At 45.1% G+C, this 19,907-nt stretch overlaps 1 protein-coding gene across 6 annotated transcripts; it reads right to left on the reverse strand.

Moving 5' to 3' along the window:
* Window positions 1-472: 472 nt before the first annotated feature.
* Window positions 473-19,897, reverse strand: LOC132248563 (uncharacterized). 6 transcript variants are annotated; one of them, XM_059721876.1, is made up of 3 exons: window positions 19,755-19,897; window positions 19,045-19,131; window positions 473-16,567 (listed from the first exon to the last, which is right to left on the reverse strand). In XM_059721876.1, the coding sequence occupies exon 3, from the start codon at window positions 2,970-2,972 to the stop codon at window positions 2,013-2,015; it is 960 nt and encodes a 319-aa protein (XP_059577859.1). In that variant the 5' UTR covers window positions 2,973-16,567; window positions 19,045-19,131; window positions 19,755-19,897; the 3' UTR covers window positions 473-2,012. The 6 variants fall into 6 exon arrangements, 5 of the variants coding, with proteins under 5 accessions (XP_059577859.1, XP_059577858.1, XP_059577857.1 ...); XM_059721875.1 differs by lacking the exon at window positions 19,755-19,897 and adding an exon at window positions 19,530-19,748; XM_059721878.1 differs by lacking the exons at window positions 473-16,567; window positions 19,755-19,897 and adding exons at window positions 16,574-16,693; window positions 19,530-19,748.
* Window positions 19,898-19,907: the final 10 nt, after the last annotated feature.

Genomic DNA, 19,907 nt, shown 5'->3' on the forward strand with positions numbered 1-19,907 from the left:
AAAGACTTTTCTTTATCCACAAACCAGATTGACCAGCAAGCTAGATCAGCAGCCATACAAGCTTTCCCAAAATCTTTTGCCAGTCTGTTTCTATCCTGATATGGAATAATCAGCTGAACTAAAATGTCCGACCCTCTCCTCTGATTTTGCCATAAAAGTACAACGTAGTCATCTATCCTGCACTTTTGGAAATCCCATAGGAAACTGCTGGACATGATGATGATTGACTTACCTTGCATGGGGGATATTATAAAAGCTAGTTGTTGTGCGGGCCGTGCCCCGATCCCACCTTTGTCGCCGTGTGCGGCAGAGATTCCGATCTCATTCTCGTCGCCATGTGCGAGCCGGGGGCAAGCCGGGCCCATCTTCATTGCACACGGGCTGTGGCCGGCAGCCCGGGCACGCAGGGCTGGAGAGAACCGCGGGGCGGTTTAGCGCACGCGAGTTAGAATTAGTTACAGAGGTGTAATGGTTGATTGAAAAGATTGTTTACTTACACCCAAAGATGGTATTGGTGTAGGCTGGACAGGTTTCCAGGCACAGCTCCTGCTTGGATCCTCACTAGAGGAACACGACAAATCGATTGCTCCCACGGAGTTGTTCAGGCTCCGCGGGTCTGGTTTGGTTAGACTCGAAAAGTTTCCCCCGAGTTACTTAGGCTCCGCGGGTCCGAAGTTACAGGAAAGGGATACGTCTAGGATTGCGCTCGGCGACGGGGAGAGGCGAGAAGCGAAAGCTCCGTAGGCTCGGTTCCATTGCCTCTATTGCCTGCTTAGGGGAGGCGCGTTGGGTCCGCGAGGGTCTGCAGCACTTGGAGATCTTCACACAGAATCTCTCTCGTCCCCCCTCCTCCGACTTGGGCGGAGACTATCCAAGCCTTTTGTACGGCTAGCAAGCCAATCGCTAGCCGCCACATGTGCCTACATTAGGAATTGGCCAATAATGTGGCGCGAATCCTAATACAAATGGCGGGAACTTCTTTACAGCATGTATCACTACGATGCAAAAGAGATGCACACTGCAAAGAAGCTATAATCTGGCGGGAAATCCCCCGTTGCACTAGAGTTCTCTCTTGCAGCAGAGAACTCTACCGTGCAAAGAAAGCAACAAATTGGCGGGAAATAATTTAGCGGTGCCGAAGCACACACACAAACAAAAAATCACACCTTTGGGTTGTGACATCCCCCCTTTCTGAGAGCATAGCTAAATTATGCCGTACTCTTTCAAGCAATCTAGAAGTTTGTCGTGATCATCAAACGAGTCAACAAGCCAACAAACAAATATACAAACATAAAATTCGCTGTCCTGGGACCAAGTTACATAACAATCAAGAAATAATAATCAACATAAACACATAATCTGATTTATAACAAAATTGCACAATCAGGGCTTCAGTGGGCATCGTGGCGAGGTCACACGTCTCCACACTCTCCTCAGTGATGTCATCTCTCTTAAAGCTCCTCCTTGCCATACGCTCTGAGTCCTGGATCTGTAAACAGAAAACTCTCAAAACAGATTAATGACCCAATTTAACAAACTTAAACAATTTTTTAAACGATTCCTATGGCTTAATTAGACGAAGTCGTCAAAGATTCATCATCTGGTTCTTCCAAATACCGGAAACCTAACTCATAAGCTAGCTGCCATTCCCCTAAAATCCGAAGCTGCCACTTATTAAGTCCGGAACGCTGTAGGAGAAATCCAAACATGTATTGCTCCTCTAGGGTTCTCGGTGGCAGTGGTGGAAGATCGGATCCACGTCGTCTGGTGCCTTGAGGTCTGGTCGGGTGTTGACAGTCCCGATCAAAAGACAATCCTGGCTCCATCAGGACACGCAGTCTTGGCAATTGACAAAGAAGATTACTCACGGGTTGATTTACCATTGGACTGAGCAGACTCCGAAGAACGACGATGTTTTTTCACCCATAAATCTCAAAGCAACTGTCTAGACTGTGAGAGGTTAGTGGAACGGTTCCAGGATCTCGCAGGTGACAGTGAGGCCATGGTCTTATTCACTGGAGTGATGTTAGTCCTAGCGCACATGCTCTCGGGTTCCAAGCACAATACGAGACGCCAATAATTGCCAGCATAAGGTGATCTGCGCCAGTATATTCTGGCCATCCTGCATGCCACACGTGGGCCTTTTGACTAATCAGTCCTGCAACAAGCGCTGGCAGTGGAATAGGCCAGTGAATATTACATGTTATCATGTCGATGTCGGTGACATGTCCTGTACTCCACGAAGCTTGTCTAACTAAGAAGCTTGCTTCTTCTTGGTTCAGGAGGTCGGATCCAAGTTCTATGACTAAACGTCCCAACCATACAGCTAGAGTCTCTTCAGGTTGAATTTTTGATGCTCTACATAGATCCTGCAACTCAGTTCTGGTGCGAGCATAATAAGTAGTAGCAACTTGGTTAGTTGTTGTTGTAGAACAAGCTGCTCCTTCAGGAGTTGATGTTGTCATAGGCTGAACTGCTCCCGCGGGGGTTACTGCTGCTGTCGTTGTTTCAGGCAGGAGGGGCGGATGCACTCCTCCCCTTGACTCTCTCCTTTGTCGGCAGGAAGGCGTGGTCGGCCGAGACGCCACTGCGTTGCTAGGCAGGGTTGCCGGCGACGACGCTGGGTCGATGGGCGGAGTCACTGACCGAACTCTCATGGGTTCATTAGAAGCTCCACCCTTCTTTTCCAGTTCTTCCACACAGTCTCCCTCTTGCTCGGTGCCATCTTGGACTGGCGTTTCAGGCTCCTTTTTCTCAGCCGCTTCTTTGACCGATCGGATCACCATCTGCAGCTGGGTTTTCAAACTTAAATTTCTCTGCATTAGATTCATTATAGTACGAATAGTTGCACTACCTTCTCCCCCCTTGTCATACCGCAAGGCCACTCTTTCATCTGCGGGGCATTCCTCTGTTTCCAGATCTTCGCGGAGCTCGGATGGAAGCTCGCGACCCCATAATCTAGCCATTACCATAGCCGGGGGGAACCGGCCGATGGGCTCCAGTTCTTCACTCTCCCGAGCATATCGTAGGCATCAGGCACACTCCCGGGTGAAAGTCGGGTTCGTTTCGCCTGCTGGGTTGGGTTCGGCAAGGGACACAGTATCGAGGGGCCTAAACAGGACCCGCTCATCTCATTATACACCTGAACGCCGCAGGGAGCAAGTACACTTCCCTTTCTCTCGGGGCTCCGTCTTCGGAGATTCCCTCTCCTCCCTTTAGCTACAGATGGCCACTTACAAATTTTTCACCAGTTCTGCCCGCCTGGTGGTAAGCGATATGTATCTCTAATTCTTCAAAGCTTTTCACTTGGCGTTGGTTATCGCGCCAAGGGCAGTTCCTAACCAATTCTAACTCTAGCGTATTCTCTCTCAATCCTGTCTGGGTTGCTACATGCGCATTCTCTCCCGATCCCATCCGGGTTGCTACATGCACGTTCTCTCCTGATCCCATCCTCATCACCATGTGCAGGCTGCGCCCCGATCCTACTTTTGTTGCCATGTGCGGCGGCGATTCCGATCTCATTCCCATTGCCATGTGCAAGCCGGGGGCGAGCCGGGCCCGTCTTCATTGCATACGGGCTGTGGCCGGCAGCCCGGGCACGTGGGGCTGGAGAGAACCGTGGGACGGTTTAGCGCACGCGAGTTAGAATTAGTTACGGAGGCGTAATGGTTGATTGAAAAGATTGTTTACTTACACCCAAAGATGGTTTTGGTGTAGGCTTGAATAGGTTTCCAGGCACAGCTCCCGCTTGGATCCTCACTAGAGGAACACAACAAATCGATTGCTCCCACGGAGTTGTTCGGGCTCCGCGGGTCCGGTTCGGTTAGACTCGAAAAGTTTCCCTGGAGTTACTTAGACTCCGCGGGTCCGAAGTTACAGGAAAGGGATACGTCGAGGATTGCACTCGGTGACGGGGAGAAGCGAGAAGCGAAAGCTCCATAGACTCGGTTCTATTGCCTCTATTGCCTGCTTAGGGGAGGCGCGTTGGGTCCGCGAGGGTCTGCAGCGCTTGGAGATCTTTACACAGAATCTTTCTTGTCCTCCCTCCTCCTACTTGGGCGGAAACTACCCAAGCCTTTTGTATGGCTAGCAAGCCAATCGCTAGCCACCACGTGTGCCTACATTAGGAATTGGCCAATAATGTGGTGCGAATCCTAATACAAATGGCGGGAACTTCTTTACAGCATGTATCACTACAATGCAAAAGAGATGCACACTGAAAAGAAGCTATAATCTGGCAGGAAATCCCCCGTTGCACCAGAGTTCTCTCTTGCAGCAGAGAACTCTACCGTGCAAAGAAAGCAACAAATTGGCGGGAAATAATTTAGCGGTGCCGAAGCACACACACAAACAAAAAATCACACCTTTGGGTTGTGACAGTTGTCAGTAAAGTATCCAAATCCAGATAGTATCCATAATATCCACTATCCAGATACTATACTCCCTACTAGTGAGAGAGCTATCTAGACAAACACATGTTCACTATGCCACCAAGCCAATGTCTAGTAGTTGAAGGATTCCTTCTTAACAAATCATGGCCAACTCTAGTGACTTAGTGTACCTGTTGGAAATGTGGGAAGAAGACAGCCCCAAGCAGTCAGTCTCTCCATATTAAAAGGAATTGTCAATTTGACAACCTGGTTATGCAAACCAAAAATTGCTGGGGCCATCCTGTATATATGTATATATAGAGAGAGACTTGTCAGTTTGCTTCCTTCATCCCAGGAAGCCCAATCTAACTGGAGGAAGAGCTCATGATTGACCATCAGGAGGGTCAAAGAGATGCCCAGTACATACTTACTGGAGTAGTATCCAAAAGTTTTATGTAGGTCAGTGCACAATTGGCCCTAGTGACATAGGATTATTTTTGCTGATGTGGAAGCTGCTGCATTCAGTACTCAACTGAACCTAACAAACCAGACTTAAGGAGACAGCAACTTGGTAGGAGTTTGAATTAAAATGCCCTATTTCATATTAACAGTTTCATAGGTTGTTCATTCCCACTCAGATAATTTCATTTAGTTCTCAATTTATAGTCTCAAACTTTCAGTTGAAGTCTGTTTCACCACTCCTGTTCATTGTGCTTTTTTAGAGAAAAAATTATCTTAAAATATTACAAATATCCCATGAACATTGAAAAAATAAAAATAAAATATCTGTCTTTACTAAAACCTCTTAGAGCATAGATATATTACTACAAGTAGAGGGAGGTTTAATTTGTGTTTGAATCCAAGCTTTAAATGACGATTTGTATGGAAAGCAAAAATGTTTAGGAAGAGAGTTCTTCAGTTCCAAAAAGATTGATTCTTTGGTAGGCAAATTTCTTAGTCTACAAAGTAATTTAGAAAGTACTGTATTATAAATTACAAAATACAGTACATAGCACTCAGGCTAAGGGTGGGTTTGTTATTATGACTGCCTGAGATCTGATAAACTATTATATCTCACTTTATAAACACTTTATTAAATATCACACTATCTCAAACCCAAGAATGTTGTATAAAAGTAACTTGCATCCACTCTTTGCCATAAAACAAGAAATATTTCCTTGATTATTTTCTATGAAGTATAATAACCATAACATAAACAAGATAATCTTTGGGTAAACACCACAGGGAACATGGAGCATAGAACTGGACAGAGACTGCTGGCTCCAGCTTGAAAGCAATTTTCTGCTTTGTTTAATCTGGTTTAATAATAGTTTTAATTGCAGCATTTTTAATTTACTGAAACAATTCTAACTTTTCCTTACAGAGCATATCTTTTGAGGAAACAGCTCATCAAGTGTAACGATTAAATTTATTTGTGTTCTATTTCAGATTTGTTACTGGATTTCAGAAGTATGTCTGTTTTCAACGTTGATCATTCCCCCCTCTTTACACATTTGGTTATGAAGGGATAAAAATAAAACTTTTCTGCCTTTAGAGCACAGGGTTTCTACATTTTGGTCCTATAACTTAACTTCTGTTTTTCATAATACTTGAAGGACTGACACTGCTGCCATTAGCCCTCATGGCAAAACTTACCTTGACTTCAGCTGGGAGCAGGATCTGCTCTTTATGGCTTTGCAGGTGTTCCTCAATTTGTACTCTAAATCCTTTTTTATTATTCTTCTCTATGAATCATAGAAATGGTGAGGATAAGTGAAGCAGAGGAAAACAAATTAATCTGTCAGGATCACATATAAATGAGTTCCCATGATTGCAAAAACAGGGTCACTCATGACACATCTTTGCTATTGGCCACCTGCATTTAACCAACGTCTCAGGCAGGGTTTGAATCCACACTAAGCTCTATGTTGCCAAGACTGCACTGCTAGCAGCATCCAAATAAAGCTAGCTCAGAAATGTGTACATGAGTTGCACTTACAACAGTTTATGCACATCCTCCATTCTCATTCCCATCTTCTATTTCTAAATAAAAGCTAAATTTGCATGTATACTACCTAGGGCCAAATGTGAACTGAAAATTCCTATCTGTAGTTTTATACCTTTGTGACCTTTTATTAGACCAGCTAAAATAGTTGGAAAAATTCTTCTTTGCAAGCTTTTGGGTACAAACACCCTTTGTCAGGCTGAGAAAGCATCCGCAGCTAGTGTGTGCTCTTCCTGGATGGACTAGAATGGAAGCCAAAGACCAGTATGCATGTGAGAATGCCTGTCAGTGAAGATGCAAAGTAAGGCAGAAGAGGGGTGGAATGGGAATGTACACCTGGTGATAAGAATATAGTTGATAAATAGTAGAGAGGTTACCTGGGGTAACAGATGTTAGTCAGGTTATAAGGTTTCATAAATCCAATGTTTATATTTAGTTCATGATTTTTTGTAACCAGTAGGTTGATGAAGTGAAGTTTGTAGGCTCATCTGCAAAAAATGTTTTGTATATTCCCCTTGAGGATTAAAACTGAGAGCTTGGAGAAAGTGGTTTTCTTGTGAGAAATGTGTCCCCACAAATAATTGGATACTCTTGTCTTTGATAGATTTTCAGTATCTGTTCGTTCTGGTGTGAAGTTGTTGTTTGATTTCTCCTACATATTTTCCATCAGGGCATTTGGTGCACTGAATGAGATATATATATATTTCTGGAGGTGCAGCTGTAAGATCCAGGAATGCTGATGGTTCTGTTGTGAGGTGTAGTAATTGTGCGGGGGGTGGAGATATGTTGACAGGTTTTACATTTCTTGTCACTGTAGGAGGTTTGCATATGGTGATGAGGTTGGCAAGGGTCAGTGCTTGTTTAAAGACTAGGATGAGTGTTTCCTGGAAGACCTCTTTAAGACTTGGGTCTTCTTCTAGTATGGGATGCTGTCCCTAGGGGGAACAAATCGGGGCAACTGCCCCAGGCCCCTTGCTTTGGGGGGCCCCACAGAGCTGAGCTGGCTTTGGGTCCAGCCGCTCTCTGCCCCTCCCCCCTGCCACTGCCTCCAGGCCCCGCACAGGCTGATTTGCCCTGGGCCTCACACCCTGCTACAATTGTCTCTGGTTGCAATCCTTTGAGGATTTTTGGTGTAGGTTCCAGGGTGGGATGATATGCCATAACTAGTGGTGTGCAATTCATGGGGGTTTTCTTTCTGTACCACAGCAATTCTTCATGTGGTATCTAGGTGGCTTTTTCAACAGTGCAATCTAGCTCTCTGGAAGGGGATCCTTGTTGAGTGGAAACCCTTTTGAGATTTGTGAGGTGATGATCACAGGTCATGCTTCACGTCATGGGATGCTACTGCGCAGTAGTAACGAGCAACTGCGCAGTCTGCGTCTCTTGTAGACCCGGCCACTGTGGATGAAATGCAGGACATCAGTCTACATCAGTCCTGCACCAAATGTTACCAGCAATGGAGCTGCACTGATGATATGGCAACAATGGGAAACAAAGAATGGGTTAAGCATAGATACAACAATGCATCATTTTTCAATGGTGTCCTCTGTGTTATGTTGGGTAAAGGGTTGAATGTCTGCCCATTGTGTAGTGCCTGATGGTCATCCAGTAGCACATATTGAGAATCCTATTACCTACAAAGGTATTAGGAAAGTGGTCCCAGCTGAAAGCATTTATCCAATTCCAATTGTTGTTTGAACAACTAAAACATTAAGGGCAGCATTGTTCCATTTGCTACTGTTTAAAACAACACAATGACTGTTTGGAATTCCATGTTGTTTCACAACATGCTGAGTTTATTGTGAGAGGGAAGAAACATTCCGAAAAAATGTATTCCTCAAACCACATGTTTTTAATAACATCAGCCTAAAGTAATTAATATCTAAAATAATCAGATTGTTGCATGAATGTGCTGTTTGGAATAGTGGTAGATCTTTGTGAATTTGCAGAGACATTGTGGGGCTTTCAGTGGAAATTTGCTGTTGATGATAGCCTTACTGAGCTCAGCATTGTGCTCTTTATTTTTTCTTTAAAGCCATTTAAAAGTGCGGTTTTATTTAGAGGAGAAAAAAAAATCATTTCCTGCATTTCAGATAAAAAGATGTCTATTCCACACTGTAGTCTTGTAAATACACATTTGAAAATGGCATATGCAAGAATGCTCTATGCAGCATATGTCCTTTTTCACACATGCCTCCCAGATGTTTACATGAAGGCTGGGCACAACTTGGGTATGTGTGCTTTTCAAAAATCAGCCTGGGGGTTTTTACATTAGAGATAAAATCCTATTTCTACAATACAGAAGTTGATGGTAGCTGTCATGGATTGCAATGGGTGCCGGATAAAATCCTGAGTCTCCATTCCACTGCAGACTTAAACATGTGGTTAACTTTAGCACTGTGTGCATGTCTACACTGAAAATTTCAGTTCATTGTAGATATACCAGAGCTACCTTTTAAATAAGCTTCTGTACCACAAGCAGTTTAGTCAGAGAAGCATGCATGTACTGATTTACCCTGCTGAGAAATAGTTTGGGAAAATTTAGGGTATTGTAATATTTTGAATGTCGTAATGAAATAAACATACTGGAAAGGAAAAATCCATTTTTTCATGTAAGAAGGGGTAAAGATTTAAAAAACAAAACAAAACACTTCCTTGCAATATCTAATAGTCCTTTTTTGTTTTTTTACTACTGCCAAACACAAAACTGAATGGTCAGCTGAAGTTCTGAAGTACCAAGGAGGTCTACTCTAAAGTAAAGTACATGCAAATGTGTATGTGCACACAGAAAAGTATTGAATTATATATGAAACAACCATTTTCAGCATCTGCTCTATGCAAACACGCAAACCTGCATAACAGACAGTGGACCCACCCAGCATTCCTTGCTCTCCTTTTGACTTAATCCATGCTTGGATGGTCAAGGGTAAATGGGATTCTACTAAACAAAAATAATGCACTGAGAAAGACTAATAACATTAATTAATATAGACTCAGGGGTATGGAAGAAAACCTGTTAGTACCGAATGAAACAGCTTTATGACATATTTACAGCTGTTTTATAGTGGGACAATTTTTTAAATGTGTAAAAATCATCTAAGGACACTTTAGGGTAGATTTATAGAAGTGCCATGGTGCCTAGAGATGCTCGTTAGAATTTTCAAATACTTCTAAGGCCAGGATCCTCAAAGGGTTTGGAATGGTTAAATTTCACTGATGTCAAGGAAAGTTAGGGCCTTTTGAAAATCCCCTTTACCTACCTATCCAGACCTTTAAACACATGGGGCATGTCCAGATGAGCACGGATGTGCAGTTTGTGGCACCATATACCACCTGCATCGCATGTCAAAAAAACCCCTGTCCCTTAAAAAAATGGGGCAGCGCATGTGGTGGTGGCATGCAACACTGGAAATCAGAGCCCGGCCAGCTGGAGCTGTGTTCCAGCTGCCAGATAGACTGAGTGCAGCCAGATTGCTGCGGCTGCAGCCCCCAGAGGCCCTCAGGACCCCAGGAAAGGCCTCCCCTACCCCACTCAGGGCAAGCCTCCCTGACCCCACCCAGGGCAATGCACCGTGCACCGGAGCACGCATGCACGGGCATTTCCTGGGGACAAGCAGCAGCGGCATATATGGGAAAAGGCGCCTTCCTGCTCATGGGAATGCACCCTTAAATACCTTTAAAAATCTGGCCCTGTGTAACTAAGGTCTTATTCTGTATCAAACTGGATAGCTAAACTCAATTAATTACAGGAGTAAGTGGAGAGCAGACCATTTGATAGGTCCATTATAGAATTGTTTCTGAATTAAAATTCTGAACATGATTTTTGAAAGAACAGTTCATATGGGACAAGTGGCACTGAAGCTACCTCAGTTCACTGTAATTAGACTGATCAGCAATGAACTATATGCAGAGAGGAACAGACTCTGCTCCCATGGAAATCACTGTGAGTTTTGGCATTGAATTCAGCAAGAACAGAATCAGGCCCAACAAATCAAAGTGCATGTGTATGTGCTATATACTATATATATACCTTATCATACAACTCACATAACTGTACCTACAAACGCACTGAATCATAACAGGGTTGAATCAGCCTGTTTTTCTGCTAGAGAATCCATAAAAAGAGATTTATTTCATATTTCCCTTTTGTGTTATAGTATTTGCCTTCACCATAAAATGTTCCCAACAGTTCACAGCAAAGCAAATACAACAGCTTTGTTAGTCCTGCCCAACCTTTTTTCTGCTAAATGCAATGCTTAGGATATAATTAAGTTAACTGCTATTTGTGTTGATAGTAGCTGGGTTGACCGTTGCCCCTGCCTGCCTTAACCAACCTTACCAGAGGCCTGATTTATACAGAGGGGTTGTAAAGCAGGAACTAAAATGGGCCAGAGCTAGGCCACAAGTCTATAGGAACCCATCCAAGCAGTTTTAAGTTTTATTCTTCCTGCAGCAGATTTAAAGCGGCTTTGTACAACAGTCAAACAAGAGTAAGCAGCTGTGGAAAATATAACAAATCATAATAGCAGTTTAACAGAGAGGCAGATTCCAGCAAAGAGAGAGACTAACCACTTGCAAAAATCTGCAAGGGGACAGAGGTGCAGCAGAAATGTTGTCTGATCTAAGAGTTTGGTTTATGGAGGGGAGGGGGGAAAAACCTCTCCAAGCCCACTGCTTCAGAGCACAAGCTGAATTTGGGAAGGGGCTTGTATTTCTGAGCCCACCGTTGTAGAAGCAACACTGGTGGGTTGGGTTCATCCCTTGCTTTGCTGGCTGGCGATGGTGGGGTGGGGGATTTGCCCCCGTGGGGCAAGGTGCTCACAAGCCGACCAATAATTACAAAGCAAACAAGGGTGAAATATTGGATCGGCCTCACTAGTGACATGATCGGCGCTTTTTGCCGCCAATTTGTTTGTGCAGCTATAGTTAAAGGCCCCTGATTGAGGAAATGTTGAAAATAGCAGTTAGGGTTTCCCTAATGAGACCTCTAGAGGAAAGCAGTGGTATTCAGGGGGGCTCGAGAAGCGAGGGGAGGGGAGGCAAGAAGAGGCTTAACCCTTGCCTGCCCTCGGGAGGCTTACCCCAGGCTTGGGGAAAGAGCAGGGAAGAGGAGGGCGGGGGGCGCCTGGCTGCTGCAGGGAGCATCCGTCAAAAGGGATGTGTTGCATCGCCCGCCCCCGGTGCGGGGTGTCCCATTCATCAGCAAACGCCCTTGACAGCTTTCATAGCAGCCCGATCTTGGCTTTTTTTCTCTTCTCCCGGGACATGGCAAGCCCCAGTGGCAATGCACGGGCCTGTGCCTCCGTGACGAGGTGCACAGGGCTCCGCCCGCGCCGGGTGCGGGGCTGCAGACAAGCCCCCGGGCTGCGGGAGGGGCAGGGCGGACGAGCCGGATCCCTGCAGCCGGGATGCTGCGGAGAGGTGCTGCTTGTCCCCAGGGCAGTCACCTCTCCGGAGCTGGCCCCTGCCCCGGGGGGGACAGAGGGATTTCAGCTGATCTTCTCCGGGCTCAGCCTCGCAGCACGTGCAGCCCCGGCACAAAAGCAGCGCTGCTCTCCCCTCGCTCCGTCCAGCCTCCAACCGCTGCGCCCCACTCCCAGCCCCACCGCCGGGCCCTGTGCTGGGCATTAGCTAGGCACGCCTGGTGAGGCAGCCCATGCTCACCTCGCCTGGGTGCCATGAAGTCTGCCGGAGGCTTTTGGGAGGATGGGCAGCATTTGCTAGGAGAAAGGGGGTTTGCACCCGTAAAGCTTGCAGAGAAGGCTTGTTCCAACTGCTTGAGTGGGTCTAATAAAAGAGATCAGATTTACCCAGAGATCCCTGTCTGTCTAGGAACGAGGGGCTGCTGACAGAGCAAGTGGTCCTGGAAAGGCTTTGAGGAGGAAGACTAGGATCAGCCACCCTTTGGGAGATGAAGTGCCTCTACTGCAGGGACACCCAGAGAGACGGGGCATTTAGATGCTGTGTCCAGCTCGCCGTTTGCCTGACTGTGTCGGGGAACAGCATTGCGGAGCGCTGGCATTGCAGCTGAGCTTTCCGCGAGTGGAGGGGGGGAAAAAAAGGGGGTGGGGGGGGTGTCGCGGATGTAGTGATCACTTAACCTGGTTTGTCATATGAATGTGTCAGCAACCGAGGCCTTGTGACTCTCCTTGCAGTATATTTCTTGCGCCGTTGTTTGCTTGCTGTGTAAGTCTGTCCAAGAGGGCTTTCTATAAACGCATTCATTCTCACAAGCTCACTTCCACTTCCAGACTCAATTAGCGCCTGGCTGAATCCTAGGAGGAATAAATACACGTGCGATCTTTGGTTTTCAAAGCAAAAAAATGGATACAATTTTGAAAGGTGCTAATGCTTGGGAAAGAGCGTGGAATTCAGCTCTCTCTGAGAAACTTCGCTCCGGTGCTGGGAGTCGAGGGATGCTGATATTGTCTCGCTGCTCCTGTATAAAGTGTTAAGCAACTTTAATCTAGTCATATTTTAATCGGGTTTTTTTTCTAAATACACTTCGGATAGTTCAGAAGGCATTATCATGTTATTAGAGGTTTAGCACGGTGTGTCTATAATATAGTTAGCTAGCTATGATGTAGCCTTGATAGTTATATATAAAATGTACACAATATTTTTAAGGAAAATAGAGATCAAACGAGTTGGCTTTTTTTTTTTAAAGAACCTGGCCAAAAGAAGTGGCTTCGTTTTTGCTAGAAAGAAAAGGCAATATTATTAAACTCTTTAGTTATGTAAAATATTTGTGTTGACACAGGTATATTGGACGTCAGAGCCACAGCTTTCGTTTCCTTTTTATATTTTTTTCCCTATACAGTTAGGCAAGGAAATGAAATCCAGTTCTTCAGTTCTCAACCGCTTCAGTTTCGTTCTGAGAAATAGTGTAAAGGAAAGAAAAAGAGAAACGATTTTGCTGCTTAAAATGAAGCAAACAAACATTTTGCGAATCACATATCGGTTGTATAATCTGTATCAACAAATTACACTACCAGTTTCCAGTAAGCCTCCTGCCTGCTGTTTATGTTATGACATTTCTGTTTGTAATTATTTTTATTTTTATTTTACGTCACTTTTAACAAAATCCAGAGCCTTTTCTCCCCAAGTTTTGTACACAACTCTCCTTTTCGATAAGATGTTCTTTTCCTATCTCGCAGATTTTCTTTCCCAATGTTTAGAGCTCTTTCGCGGGCGCTTTCCAAGCTTTCTCCCTTGGATGTTAAGGACTTGTCCCTGTCTTACTTTATTTGTTTGTGTGAAATTTAGTTTGAAAGGAGATCAGAGAGAACAGGAGGGGTGTGTAATAAGAGAATGACCAAGTGACCTAAAGCCTGATTATATGTCATTAACTGGAGACTTGGTGTATCCAAATTACCAAAAAGACCTCACTCAGCCAGATCAATTACACTGAGATGCGTGTAGAGGAGTTGTGGGCTCCGCAGCTAAACACGCGGACTGTGCTCCCCGCCTGGTGCAGCACTCAACTGCTTAGCTTTAAGCCCAACTCTGTGTGTTTGGGATAATTATTCCATATCGCGATATGTCCCAGCAGATAGATGAAGAAAGCGCCTGAGGGGACATTCAGGACGAAATTCCAGTTAATTGTCTAAGCTCGGATGGGTTCTTCTTGAAGTCAAATGAGGATGCTTTTGATCTGGAAACCCAGCCCTGCTTTTCCTTCTGATGGATAATAAAAGCAGTGCTTTTGAGCATCCAGTCCCAGCACCTCTGAGACAGCACGGGAGCCCAAGAAAAACAATTATTCCCCAAAACAATGACATAGGCCAAAACACCCCGATCGGCACTGATCTGCAAAGCAGCTTCAGAAATACAGGAATGCAAACAATATCAAAGTGCGGGCGCGGAAGGGAAATATGTGCACAAAGCGTATACCTAATAAATAGTCCGAGATATATTGTCTGTTCAATATCGACTTTTATAAAGTTTTTATTATTTTTTCTTCTGGCCATCAACGGGGGTTTTGTTGTTCTTTTATGTGACATAAATACAACTCTGCATCCTCGCTCGCAAATATAAGCAATCTTTGCATAATTGCTTACACATGCAGTGGGGGAATGCGCATGGTTTTCGCGTTTACGGCACATCGCTGCAGCTCACAAAGTGGACAGTGTCTTGGCTTTTTGCTTTTTTTCGAGTTGTTTCTGTTTCTTGCATACACAATAGCAGGAAGATTATCGTGCCTGGCATATTTGTGCGTTCATTACTGATCAGAGTAACGCAAACCAGGGTTCCTCGCCGACCATCGACAGCAATTGATGCAGACATGCTGGACCATATTCTGCCCTCTGCTGTACCCGGTGAAACCAAGGTTGTTTAAGCATATAGCTCGGGGCACTAACTAGGCCCACTAGGCAAGAGTTATTTTCATTAAGGCAAATTGGCTGGTTTGGCTTCAAATGCTACTTCTCCCCTGTTGTTGGGGTTTTTTTTAAATCCATTTTATGACAAGCTTTCTGGGTTGAGATACTGTTCTGAACTAACTGGAGGCATAGCGGTGAGTGCATTACCATCTGCAGGACACTTGGCACTTGGACATTTCCAAATTCATTTGAGAATTATATCCCTTTCTAATTCACTTGGTCTCGGGTCAATGACACCATGCACTCTATAAATTCAGACACGTCTAAACTTTTCAAGACATTTGCAGGGAGATAGTGCTGGGGGGTAGTCAGATAGGAGAGTCCTGGCTCCTCCAATGAGCTAAAGGGCACCTAGCCACACAGGGACTGGACAGGCTTGCCATCAAAAACGCTATTCCTGTTCATCTGCTTCCGTCGGACACTGTCATGAGAGCTACTGGGTTTACCTGATTTATACATTTCCAAACTGGAACTCAGCTTTCCAGAAGTCAAGATGCTGCATTAGTTGACATGTGCAGGGGTGTGGTGAAGGAAAATGCTCTTGAGCACATAACTCTTTTGGACTTAGTTCAGGGCATTTAGGAAGAAAATCTATCAGTATCTTAATTTAGCAGAAGTCCTGCATGGTCTACCAGGCCAGGAAGAAGATTATCAAACATCATCATCTGCCTGCTCCAGGAAAAAAAAACAAAAACCTTTAGGTTTTCCTTCCATGAGAAGTCCTTGCTTAGTACAAGTCTCATTAAGGAAGAGAGATGGGTTCCTTAAATAACCCGTGCTGGAAAATATTTTAAATTTGTTCTAGAGCAGAGGTCTCATCCCTAAAAGGATGTGAGGAGCTAGCCGTGATTGGTGTTATCCATCAATGCTCATCCTGGTTTATTCTGTTTGTTATTAAATAAAGTTGGAGCTTGGGCCTTGTGAAGGAATTGGCAATTTAATGGATGCAGCTGACACTATACCCAAGTTCCACATCTTTAAAAAAAATATAGACCCCGTTGATGCCTTTCTTTGCATTTTTGCTTCGTTTCTTTCAAATAGAGACTTTTTTTCTGATTCCTACTTTGTAGAATCTGCCTCTCCGTTTTTAAAACATCATGATACACAACTGAGACCAGGACAAAACGAAGCAAGGAGTCTTTCTCCTAAAACCCAAGACACGCATTTTTATTCCTTTGGCCTGTTTAATTTCATCACAACTTCAGGTCCCGTTTATTTTTCACTCTCTTGTGTAAGCAGAAAAAATAAATATGTGAAAAGACTGCGTTTTCCACAAAAAAAGAGAGCTATCTTCCCTTTTCAAATATTTAGTTTAATTCTGACTGCTTGCAAAAAATAACTCACAAAACCGAGGTGGAAAAAAAATGTTTTTCCAGTCTCTGTCATGTCCTTTGACTCTATTCCAGGGAGAGGGGAAGGCAAGTAACAGAGATGGAAAATCTTTGTTGGAGCTGCTTCTGTGTGGCTAAGGGAAGAGAGGGAACCCCTACGATGAGCTACAGGGACAGTCACCAGGCAGTTGGGATTCTTTGGAAATCTACTTTGGTGTCCTTGGGCTGCAAGTTGTGGAGCACAGGGTGGAGAAGAGCAGGCAGCAACCTCTTGGCATTGCACTCAGGGAACAGGGAGAGGATGCTGCTGTCCTGCGTCCTCCGTAGGTCTCCTCCTGCTGGCACAGACACTTCGCAGAGTTTCCCAGGACAAAGTGCCCCGCACCCGGCTTGGTCCATCGCTGCTTTTGCTCCTCTAGCTCACCCTTTGTCGCTACGAGAAGCAACGATCTAATTCATACCGCGGAGTCCTCCGCATTGCTGAAATACAGGGTGGGGGGGAGGGGGTTAGTCAAACTTCATGCAGGATAACTTATCCATCCCAGTGAGCAGATAAATACCCATCTGCGGCTGGAGTCACAAGGGGGCTGCGTGTGATGATCAAAACTAAAACAAAACCAAAACGAGGGAGGTTAGAACAAGGGGTGCGTGGCTTAGTGACAGGACGGTGTGTGGATTCCTGTTCCAGTCTGAGAGCACAGCTGTAGCGCTTGGAAATGTGCAGTTATAATCCTGCTGGGCACAGAAATGTGTCGTTATGATCCTGCTGACCCTTCGGTACAGAGGAATAATGAATTAATGACTGAATAACGCTGCTCCCTCTGCGGACTGCAGTCTCGATCAGCATCTCGCGTATCTTTTAGGACTTTTTCTCTGCCGTGTGTTTTTCCGTTTCTTTCTTCTCTTGGGATGTTTCAGGAACAACGGCAGCAGTTCACCGTCACAACTGCAGCGCAATCGGGGATACAGAAAACTTCTCGCACTGTGCTATTAAGACCGAGTCGATTGGGGGGGAAGGAGGGCAAATTACATAGAAATAGACCCCTCTGGCCTCTGCAATGCCAGAACCTCCTCTTCCTAAAGGAGAGGAGCTTGCGTCTCAACTCAAATCGCTACGCTTTTAAAAAAAGTCCACGTCTTAAAGTTCCCCTCTGGCCAGTGCAACATTCAAACAATGCCTGTTGGTTTGTTTTTTAAATAATCTGTCGGCTCCAGCCTCCTGCATGTTGCAGGCACCAACGTTTTTCATACCTAAAATGCCAGCATTACACAGGCATGATTGCTTCCGAAATGTAAATCACTCACGTTGAGTTCTTTCAAATATAAAAATGGCGTTACGTCCTAAATGGTTGTGGACATCTGTTTAGAGTTTTATACCCAGATGCATATATATATCCCGGCATATAAACTCTAAACATTATATATAAGAGAGAGAGGGGGGGTGTATCTGAGTATAATATATGCATCTGGATAATAATACACACACACCTGGGTATATATATGTGCGTGTATATGTGTATTTAGAGAGAGAGAGAGAGAGAGAGAGAGAGAGAGATGCATGTATGTACATGTGTGTGCGTCTATACACACAGAGATTATATATAATCTGTTTAGCGTCTATATACCCAGATGCATATATATCTCCGTGTCTGTGCAGAAAATCCAAGAGATGTGTGTGTGTATATATGCATGTGGGTATACACACACATCTCTTGGATTTTCTGCACAAGCACGGCTATATTTGCATATATATCAAGTATGCACAGACACATTTTTATCTTGCCTGTTGGGTTTAATTCAACATTCCTCGATTGGACGATATACATTTGTATTTGGCCGCTTTTTCTAGTTCTGGGTGTTTCCACACCAAAGTAAGGCGCCGTCTGTCTTTTCTCATGCCTGCAGCCTGCAACTCCAAGGCGATGCTGAGCTGGTTTGTACGGTGCGGAAAGACAAGCAATCCTAAACACCCTGAGTCTGCTGCAAACACGCATGGAGCAATCGTTTTCTTATTCCTCCCGTCGTTTATCTGCGTGTGCGTGCAAAGAGATTGTTCTATTGCCAACAAGTAAACTAGAGAGCAGCCCTGCATATGCTCCTACTTAACTCTTGTTTTACACTCAGGAGTGACCACCCCCAAGAAGAAGATTTGGTTTGGTTTTGATGTGGCTTAGGGTTGATTTCCCCTACCAGCTGGCAGGGTTTCGGCCCGTTACCCCAATATAGATCTCACTCTCCCTTGCCAAAGAAATAGTGTGTGTGTGTGTGTGTGTGTGTGTGATAGATAGATAGATAGATAGATAGATAGATAGATAGATAGATAGATAGATAGATAGATAGATAGATAGATAGATAGATAGATAGATAGATAGATAGATAGATAGATAATTCCGGCTATCTGACTTTGCAGGCAATAGATTTGCGGTTCCTCTTGGTTTCTCGCAAACTCCTGAATCTTTCTCTCTCTCTCTCTCTTTGATTTATGACCTATCGGCTCCTGTTGACACCGTTTTCCACACTGCCCGTATTGTAGTATTGCATTTTTAATACAAGCGGAATCAGCCTCCCTGTCAGCCAAGACACCTCGGGTGGGTATTTGATATTTCACAGCTATTTAGTCATATTCCTCCCCATGTGAACATGACAGCCATTCCTTGGCGCGAGCCTCGCCTCCAAAGTTACCAGGTTCCCTGTGAATTACAACCTGAGATCCATTTTCCTCTTATAATGGGTTCGAGATTACAAAAGCGAAATACCGAAATATCTACTGGATTTCCTCCCGGCTTGGCTGTGAAGCCAACCTTTAACTATTCCCTTTCGATAGTTAAACCGGCTTTCCGCGGGTGCCTGCTTCCTTTTACTGGCGAGGCAAGAACGCGGAGAGATATTTATATATTGGTTAATACAAAGTCGAAAATAAGCTCTGAACATGCTGTAAAAAATATTCGGTTACTTACAGTCCTGAAACAAGCGGGGAACTGATTTGAGGCACAGAGGATTGATCCGGAGGCACCGCTGTCGGGTGTGCACACGAGCCCAGCACGCTGGAAGAGAAGCGTTTGCAATAGGAGTTACTGTTAGTGTAAAGCGATTTACCATACGTCTGTGCGTGCGTGTGAATGTACGTATGTGTGTATGTATGCGTGAGTTTATGTGTGTGTGATATGTATATCTATAATATCAACGTCTTCCTGGCTGCCCTGAACTGTTTTTTGGAGAAGTCGGTTGCTCTGAAGTCAGAGCCGATCTTCTCCCTTTCGAGACATAACCCCCGTCCCGGACTATGTCCACTAACTGCATCTCCCTCTCTCTCTCCCTCTCCCTCTCTCTCTCTCTCTCTCTCCATCCTCATGGAAAGATCTCTGGCGTTGAGTTCTTTGTGTGCCCCCCTCCCCTAGACGTGCGAGCCCGAGTGTTTCTGCTGGACGTGTGCGCGCATCACCGCGGCTTCCTCGCTGGGCGCGGAGCTGGTGGCTGCTCCCGGCTGGCGCTGCCGTCGCCATCCCCGGAGGAGGACCTGGCTTGAGCTCCATCCCGTCTGTGGCTTTGCAGGAGTTTATTTAAAAATTTAAAAGAACAAAAACCAAACAAAAAAAATTAACGCCCCCCCCCAAAAAACCCTTTTTGTTTTCCACCAGCAAAGCCCCCGCGAACCGCCCGCATTAACCTCTGCCTCCATGATAACGAGATCCCTCCCCCCCCCCAAAGACGGGGCGGGCGGTGTAGCCAATGGACGGCCCGCAGCTGGGCAATTAGTGACAGCCTACATCAAATGCGGCCGGCGCGGGGCCCCGCCCCCCCCTGCGGCGCGCTGATTGGC

The sequence above is a fragment of the Alligator mississippiensis genome, chromosome 2, assembly GCF_030867095.1.
Source record: "Alligator mississippiensis isolate rAllMis1 chromosome 2, rAllMis1, whole genome shotgun sequence".
Classification (NCBI taxonomy): Eukaryota; Metazoa; Chordata; order Crocodylia; family Alligatoridae; genus Alligator; species Alligator mississippiensis.

Bases quoted from the DNA above. Each gene is read 5' to 3' on its own strand.
- LOC132248563 (XM_059721876.1), bottom strand. From the start codon at position 2,972: ATGGTAATGGCTAGATTATGGGGTCGCGAGCTTCCATCCGAGCTCCGC.